At 51.8% G+C, this 8,134-nt stretch overlaps 1 protein-coding gene across 5 annotated transcripts in view; it reads left to right on the forward strand.

The window, feature by feature from the left end:
- Positions 1 to 4,518: 4,518 nt before the first annotated feature.
- TRAP1 (TNF receptor associated protein 1) overlaps positions 4,519 to 8,134 on the forward strand; it is a 34,867-nt gene continuing 31,251 nt past the window's right edge. For all 5 annotated transcript variants that reach the window (XR_004841354.1, XR_004841352.1, XR_004841351.1 and 2 more), the window contains exons 1-3: positions 4,519 to 4,686; positions 6,279 to 6,361; positions 6,767 to 6,907. Coding sequence is in view for 1 of the 5 variants with exons in the window: in XM_009634030.2 (XP_009632325.1) it covers positions 4,548 to 4,686; positions 6,279 to 6,361; positions 6,767 to 6,907 (363 nt within the window). In the remaining 4 variants the exon portion in view is untranslated. The remainder of the gene's footprint in view (positions 4,687 to 6,278; positions 6,362 to 6,766; positions 6,908 to 8,134) is intronic.

Consider the following 8,134-nt stretch of genomic DNA (forward strand, 5'->3'; position numbering starts at 1 on the left):
GCTGGCTCATATAGGGGATGTAGCATGCTCAGGTTGATCTCCTGGCTCATGTAGGGGATGTAGCATGCCCAGGGTCATCTGCTGGCTCACATAGGGGATGTAGCATGCCCAGGGTCCTCTGCTGGCTCATATAGGGTGTGTGCAGGTCAGTTGGGTGCTGGAAAGGAGCAGGAGGCGGCAGCATTCCTGTGCTCTGCCCGTCTCGGCACTAGGTGACCCGACAGGTGAGCCTGAGCTGTTTGTGTTCCCCCGGGGCACGCTCCGGGTGTCACCTAAGGCTCCTGGCAAGACTGAGGGCTGAGAAAATCCAGGCTCTGAGGTCTTGGCTACGGGACGTGTTGTCTTATCGAGGCTGTGGTGTGCAGGTCTGGAAACGTGCTTGTGAGCTGTCGTTAGCCCAGGCACGGTGAGAAGCATCCTCTGTGTCTCCTCTCTCCCGGCTGCGAGCGGCCCGTGCTGTGCTCGGTGTTTCCTTATCTGCCGTCTGCCTCCTAATCAACAGGTTTGTAAGTTGTCAGTGTGGTCTGTGGTTTCCCTGTGGGTTACGCAGAGAAAACGTGACAGAGGAAATCGTGTGACAAATAGGGTCGCTATCGGGGTCAGATTGTTACATTTATTGTGCCATTGAGTGCCACTTGGGTGTTTCTGGGCAATTCAGTTCTTCCACCGCGGAAATCCCCAGTGGCTTGTTAGCATCTGTGTCTGAGAAAGAAGCCCTCTGCCTCTGGTGGGTTAGACGTACTCCAGCAGAGCTGGGGTTTTATTCCTTAACCTGTCATTCTGGTCCTTTTAGGGGGGAAAAAATAGTGAGCAGAAGCTGTGTGGGGTGGCAGTGAAGAGGGAGGAGCCGGAGCGTGGTGTCCTTGCGCTTGGATGCAGGCGGAGATCCCTGGCTGCAGGCCCAGACGTCTCTTCCCTTCAGAGGTGCAAAGCTGGCGGTGTTTTCTCTCGGCTCTCGCAATGCTGAAGGCTAGAGCTGATCCACAGTTTGATTCTGGGAGATGCGTTGGTGCGAGCGGATCCGTCGGGGACCCTCTTCCCCCTAGATTTGGACAGGATTTGGTGCCCAGGTAGAGAGAGCCCTTTCTCCTAATGAGATCTGAGCTGGAAGCATCTTACTGCTCGTGCTTTTCTTTGCAAGAGCATCCTTGGGCTTGTGTCTGCACAGCGATCAAGCTATTATGGTAATTTCTGCTGACCTAAATTCTCCCCTTTGTTTTGAGCTGTGTAGTGCTTTGTGCTCGATTTCCCACCCTAAATTTCTAACTTGACGTTTGGCTTGGCTTAAATGCTCACAGCGGTCCTTTTCCCTCCCGTGTTTCCTGGGAGGCTGGCTGGGCTCGGGAATCACTGAGGCATCCTGGTGCCTGGACTGAAAGGAGCCCCTGAGGCCAAGGGTCCTTCTCTTTTCCATGGCGTGTTCCCCGTGTGCACGGCTGCTCTGTGGTTGTACGCACAGGATCACTCAAGACTCACAGAAAACTGGAAGCTGGAGAGGGATGTGGGTATCTGCCATCTTTTACGGCGCAGGTGGGGCAGTGATGTAAATAGGAAGGTATGTGGACTGTGATAGAGCTCAGCATTTGATTAACTCGATATAAAAAGACCCGATTTGCCCCAGCACATCGCAGCGCTCAACCGGGGCAAGAGCCATTCGTTCCTTCTTTGTCTCTTGGTCTTAGGAATTTATTTCTCGGGCTCGTTCTGAGCATCACTTCAACCCTGTTAACTCAGCGGATACTTTCTCAACAGCTTCCCTGTGCTGATAATTGTGGGTTTATATCCAGAATTGCCTGGAGCCTTTCCCCTGCTGGCCAGGCAAGGGCTCTGCAAGAGACAAATGGTCTGAAGATGCTGCCGCTTGCAGTTAACGAGCCTTGTCTCTACCTGGCACAGGACAGGCTGTTAATTAAGGATGATAAGACCAAACATTACACAAATGCAAAAATAACTTCTGACTTGACGGGTGGTGATTTATTACTGTGCTTTAGAGGCAGGGAGACAACCTGAATATATCAAAAATTATAACTAGCTGTAGTTTCTAGAGTCAGCGAGCATTTTTGGGCTGGGGTGTGACCTGTTTGTGGGCTCTGGGGCTGTGCTGCCTGGAGATCTGATGACAGAAGCGGCCTTAAGGTTAGCACGGAGCTGCTGCTGATCTGCTTCTCTTTTGGATCCTGGAGTCAGGGAGGAAGCAACTTTCCCTCTTGTATTTCTGCTGGTTGGGAAATGAGTGTGCGCATGCAAGTGCAGTACAGTGCAGATTTTTCAGAGTACAAGTACAGAGTACAAGTGCAGATTTTTCAGAGTATCCTACACCATCTACCTTAAAACGGTCATAAAATATGTTAACCCTGTGTAAATATGTAAATAAAATATGTAAACCCTGAGCTGATTCAGGCCTTTCCTCTCTGAAGCTCGACGGGCTGGACAGCCACACGGTGAGTTCTCCACTGCTTTCCGCCTCGGTCACCCGGGCTGTTTTCCTTGTTGCTTTCTCAGATGAGCCCAGCAAAGGCAGCCGAGTGAAAGATAAAGAACGTGTCCTGCAATATGCGGCAGAACTGTTTGTGACGCAGAGAGCGAACAGTTCTGTGTGTAGGAGGTGTTCAGATGCATTAAGAACTATTTGTGGGCTCTTTTCTTTAAGGGCAGAATGACTGGGGAGTAATTCAAGCTTCTGGCTGGAGAAGTGCATTTTGATTCAAAGCTTTCTGTGAGGAAGAAGAATGAGGACTGACGGCCTCCTCGAGCGGCTCTTGGGGATGGGGTGCAGGACCCAGAAGCACTGTTGAGGCTCAGGGGTTTGCATTCACATCCTCTGGAGTGAGTGAGAGCCCAGCCTGATGGTCTGGAGCAGCCAAACCTGTTCTCGATGAGCACGCTGGCTGTAGTGCCTGCTAAGGTGGGCAGGAGGCTTGCAGAGCGCTTGTGAAGAGAGCCTGAGACCTCCCCAGATGAGCTGGAGGACGATGAGGGATGTTGGTGAAAGGACTGGGATGCCGCGTTTGCTCAAGGGCTGTGACACGGTGGAGGAAGGTTCAGGGGGGAGCTGAGCTCTCCCAGCGTCCCGGCTGGACTGGAGAGCTGTGGACGGCCAAAGAAGCTGTTTCTAGGGAGGTCACAGGTTTGCTGTGGGGACTCTCACCATGCCAGTGGTTCTCCGTTCACTCTCTTTTTTGTGGTTTTGTACCTATTCATCTAAAGAAGGGGCACCTTGAAAATGTGCCTCTCACAGGCCTGGGGTGTAGGGTTTGTCTCCTTCCCTTGCTTGACGAAACAGCTTGGGAACATGGAGTTGTAAGAAAAGCCTGGGCTTGTCACTGCTTCCAACCACGTCTGTTGCTTATCCAGGTTCTCCCCGCTCTGTCCAGGCTGTTCTGGTCGCTCTTCTGCCTCCCAAAACAGCCCCGTCTGTTTAGGGTTGGGGAAGGCCAAGTCACTGCCTGCCCCCAGTGCAGCTGCATGTTCAGATCATAGAATCATTTCGGTTGGAAAAGACCTTTAAGATCATCATGTCCAACCGTATCCACACCTTCCAGGCTCTTACTCTGGCACAGGCCGTTCTCTCTACAAGTCAGAAATCACACCAGGCTTTGGGCAGAGCTCTGTAGTGCTGTAAATGGTCTTTTTGTGGCCAGGTTTGGCTGTGTTTCATCCCCCAACAGAGAGAAGACTGTTGGGTTCACCTGGGTGCAATGGAAGGAGGAGAACCGGGGATCCGACTCCTTAACAGGCCTCATGCCGTTTCCTGACTTGTCTCTCATTTTCCCTGCTGATTGCTTTGTTGCCTGGTGGCTTTGTTGCTGCACGTGCTGCTTGGCCCAGAGCTGGCTTTGTCAGAGGGTGTCGTCCCTATGCTCTCTCAACTGTGCTCATACAGTCAAGAGCCAAATATTTATGGCCATAAAGTAACTGCTCGGCTGGCTAATAGGGGCCAGACAGGGCTGGCTGGAGCCGTTCTTGGATATGGGAGTGAGCGTGTTCTGAAGGAGCTGGTTACTGTCAGCAGGGTGGAAGTGAGCAGAAAGAAATAGATTTTGGTGCCTAGAGGCCTGCCCGATGGTAAGTGTTAGTACAGCATCCAGAGAAGCCGTGCGTTGCAGCAGAGGCATCTCCTGGAGTTGCAGGCTGCCTTGCTTGCGCCGGGGCTTTATGTTTCCACTGGCAGAAACGTGGGAGTTGAAGCGTTCCCTGTTGCCTTCAGCTTGGACAGGTAACAGCAATGAAAGCTGCAGACTGCCTCTTCCTCACCGGTTAATTCGTTGTGAAAGCTGCTGTCATCTTTTGGCTAGAATTTTAATTCAGAAGAGACAGGCTAAAGTAGTGACTTGCCCTTCTTAGGCAGCGAAGGCAGTGCCGGAGGGAAATGGTGGCTGTTGGATTGCGAGGGAACCTCAGTCTTGCGTGGATGGTGTAACTCCCCACGGGATTGCTTACATGGGATCTTTAAAAAGTGCTCCTGCTGCTGATGATACTTGTGATTTATACTGAAATATCTTGCATTGTGTCTTCCAGCAAAAGGAGCAGCATGTCTCCAAAAACAAATGCTCTGTCGTTGGAGCCTCCAGTACAACGTTCCTGCCACCAGCTTTTCTGCTGTCCGGACGTACAGCACGCAGGCAGCGGAGGACAAGGAAGAAGAGCCCCTGCACACCATCATCAGCGACACAGAGAATGTGAAAGGTGGGCACAGACATAGGTGTCTTGTGGGGGCACTCTTGGGGTGCAGGCAGACCCAGGACAACGTCTGGGTGCAGCTATGCCCTGCCTAGGAGGGTGAGCCCTCAGCAGAAGTGTTCCTGCCTCTGGAGGAGGTGCAGGTGTTGGTCATCGCATCCTAGCTGGCAGAGTACAGTTTGAATCTATTGTGCTGTCACCTTCCCAAAACTGGAATGCCTGAAGTCAGAATGGCTTTTATTGAGAAACGAGGCCATCAAGACTGCGGGAAGATGTTGCATCTGTGGGCTCAGCCAGGCAACTGATGGTCGTGCATATGTGTAGAGACTCTGCAGGCGCTAGAATTTGCCTAAAAAGAGACTTTTTGTCCCAGAAGCAAGCTGTGCTTGCCCAGGTCATTGCTGTGGATCACGGAGGTCTAATGACTGGTGTCAACCATTTAGTTAGAATGAATTGCTTTGCGCGTCTCCAGGGAGAGGTGCTTTAAAGCAAAGTCACGTGCGTTATCCAAGCACAGAAATAGCATCTTAACTCCGTGCTCCTGTGGCTTTTCTGGCAGGTACTTAGGAGACTGCCAGGCTTTGAAGCCCCCAGTGGGGCTGATGCCCTGCTCCTGCTGCTGTCCACACCCCAGCTTCGTCCCCGTCACTGGGGAATGTAGGTCCTCACCAGCAAGGCATGGCAAAGGTGATGTGTGACCCGTGGCTTCCCCTGTGTTGCTTCAGGGTTCTCTAATGCCTCTGGCAGGAGAAAAGCTATTTTTAAAAGGCCAAGGATGGTCTTTCAGCTGACAGTAGCGTTGTTTCTTTCTGAGGAAAATTCTCTTCCTGGGCACAGCTACTTACCTGCATAGGTGGCTGTACCTATGCGCTCCCTTGCCTCCTCCACAGAGACGTTTGAGGATCTGCCTGAGGCTCCAAGTATTGTTTGGGCATGAGAAATGCTGCCTGGCTGTAGAAGGTCTTGGAGCAAGACACGTGCAGGTGGTTCCCTTGAAATTCGAGTCAAGGAAGAGTATGGAAGGCAGGCTATAAACCACGGGAGGCACTTGAGAGAGCAGTTGGGGATTGTGTGGAACCATGCAATAGGAACAAGGGGAACCACCTTTCACTTCTCGTTTACCGATTGCTCTGCAGCCCAGATGCGGTGACCAATGTGGCGGTACTGCAGGCTTTGACTGCCTTGAGGTTTGTGTGCCAGGAGTTGAGGTGCAGAGGCCAAGTGTCTGCTTGGCAAAGCGTGCTGCCTCATACGAGTGTGTAAACACCTTTGTTGTCACCTGGTTGAAGGGCAGAGCTGCCTGTGTCCCATCCCACTTCAGGCTTTCACGCTCAGGCACTGGAATGGGCTGCCCAGGGAAGGGGTCGAATCCCCATCCCTGGGGATATTTAAAAGCCAGGCAGAGGAGGTGCTTAGGGACGGGGTTTAGGGTGGGATGGCAGGGGTAGGGTAACGGTTGGACTTGATGATCTTAAAGGTCTTTTCCAACCTAGACGATTCTGTGATTCTATAAGCACATGGTAACACTGCCATTTTGCCTTCCTCCCAAGAGGACCCCGGGGAAGTGCCTTAAAGGTGTGTTTGTGATTTTATTCTAGGTGCAGCCTCTAAACATGAGTTTCAGGCTGAAACAAAGAAACTGCTGGACATTGTTGCCCGTTCCTTGTACTCGGAGAAGGAGGTAAGGAACCCACTGCTTGCTGGTAGATCTGTTGGCAAAGCCCTGTCTCTGTCAAAGGGTACATCCAAAAAGGGTTTTGCTGGGAGAATGCCCGCTCAGTTTCCCAGCAAGTCCTCTGTTGTTTGCGTGGCATGCTTTCTTGAATGACATTTTATTAAGATAGCTTGAAAATGTGTTTTCAAAACAATTTTTAAGTATGGCTGGGTGGCTCTGTGAGCCTCAGAGCCTCTGCGCTGCAATACTGGGTTCAGACAAACTGTTTTCCCAGCAGATAATGGGGAAATGCAGTTCTTTTTCTAGCAAGCTGGAAATTAGTTTGTGAGTAGGCAATGAGTTCCCAGGTCTCTGGGAGTCCCGTGCAGCGATGAGGCCAGGCTGCAGTGTCAGGTTGTGTCTCGTCCCCAGGTATTTATCCGGGAGCTGATCTCCAATGGCAGCGACGCGCTGGAGAAACTGCGTCATCGCCTGATGGCAGAAGGGAAAGCCTTGCCAGAGATGGAGATCCATCTGCAGACGGACAGCGGGAAGGGAACCATCACAATCCAGGTACCTCCCTTTGGTAACAGGAGAGCGTTATTCCCTGCTGCTCTCTGATACCGCTAGCCTTTGTCCCGTGGCGGATCAGTGGAAGCTGAGTGGCAGCACGCTCCCGTGGATTCCCAAGCCTGCCTGAGGAAGTGTCTTGTCTTCAGCTGAACTGTGGTTCATGAGGCTGTAACCTCAGGTTTTGATGAGAAGCCACCAATGTATTGGCTCCCCATTTGCCCCCGTAGGAAAATACGCTGCTCCTTCCTTCCCTACTAGGAACTACCAGCAGCTTTTCTCACGGTACCTTGCTTGGTGCGCTTCTCAGGTTGTGTGTGCGTTTCTCACTAGTGGTGAAGTTGGGACTCTGGTTTCATCCTGACCATCGGGAAGGAATTCTGTCACCTCCTTAAGTCTAAGGTGTCACATGGTAGCTCACAGGCCTTCCCTCTGACCTCAGTTGCTGGGAGATGCTGGGCTGGTGAGAAGAACCTCCCATTGCTGATTGTCTCTGTCTCCTCCTGCTCCAGGGCAGGCCAAGTCCAGCTGATGCTGAGGCCCTGCCCTAGCGTACAGGTAGGACTATGGATTGTGGCAGTACCACAGCACTCGTCTGTCCTCCTTTCTGCAGCCCTGGTTTTGATTGTTCCCTGCTGGTGACAAAATGCTTAGCAGGAGAGGGGCGATCTGTAAGCCTGCTCGCCTGAGGAGCGGGTGTGGTGAGGGAAGGTGGAGCTGGTCCTTCTCTCTGTACCCTTGTTCATGGATGTTGTTCAGGGTGGAAGGCTGAGGCTCAGTTTTGGTGTTTTCTTGGCAAAGTTCTTAATGTGAAGATGGCAAACTGGTAACTTTCCTCTTGGACCAGTGTCAGCTGCGAGAGCGTAGCTGTGGACTGTTCTCAGGAGAGCGGAGAATGCGGCAGAGAGCAGGGCGTAAGTGAAGGCTGACCTGTAGCAAGTCCAGGGGAAATGTGGCACAGAGAAAGCGCATGATCTGATATTTTTCATGTGGGACAAAAGCAGTGCCTGTTAAAGGCTGCTCAGTTATTTTATACTTCTGTTTCTCTGCAGAACAAGCAGCTGCGGTTGCCATGGGGAAGTTAGTGATCATCAGTGGGCAACACAATCATCAACCCAAAGATTCTCAAACCGTAATGGAGAGGCTTTGCTATTCCCATCACACCTGACTATTGCGGTTTTTTCTGACTGCTGTGTAACACTGGTTCGTTAATGAGCTCTCGTTTAGCCC

Source organism: Egretta garzetta, unplaced genomic scaffold (assembly GCF_000687185.1).
Source record: "Egretta garzetta isolate BGI_Z169 unplaced genomic scaffold, ASM68718v1 scaffold372, whole genome shotgun sequence".
Classification (NCBI taxonomy): domain Eukaryota; kingdom Metazoa; phylum Chordata; class Aves; order Pelecaniformes; family Ardeidae; genus Egretta; species Egretta garzetta.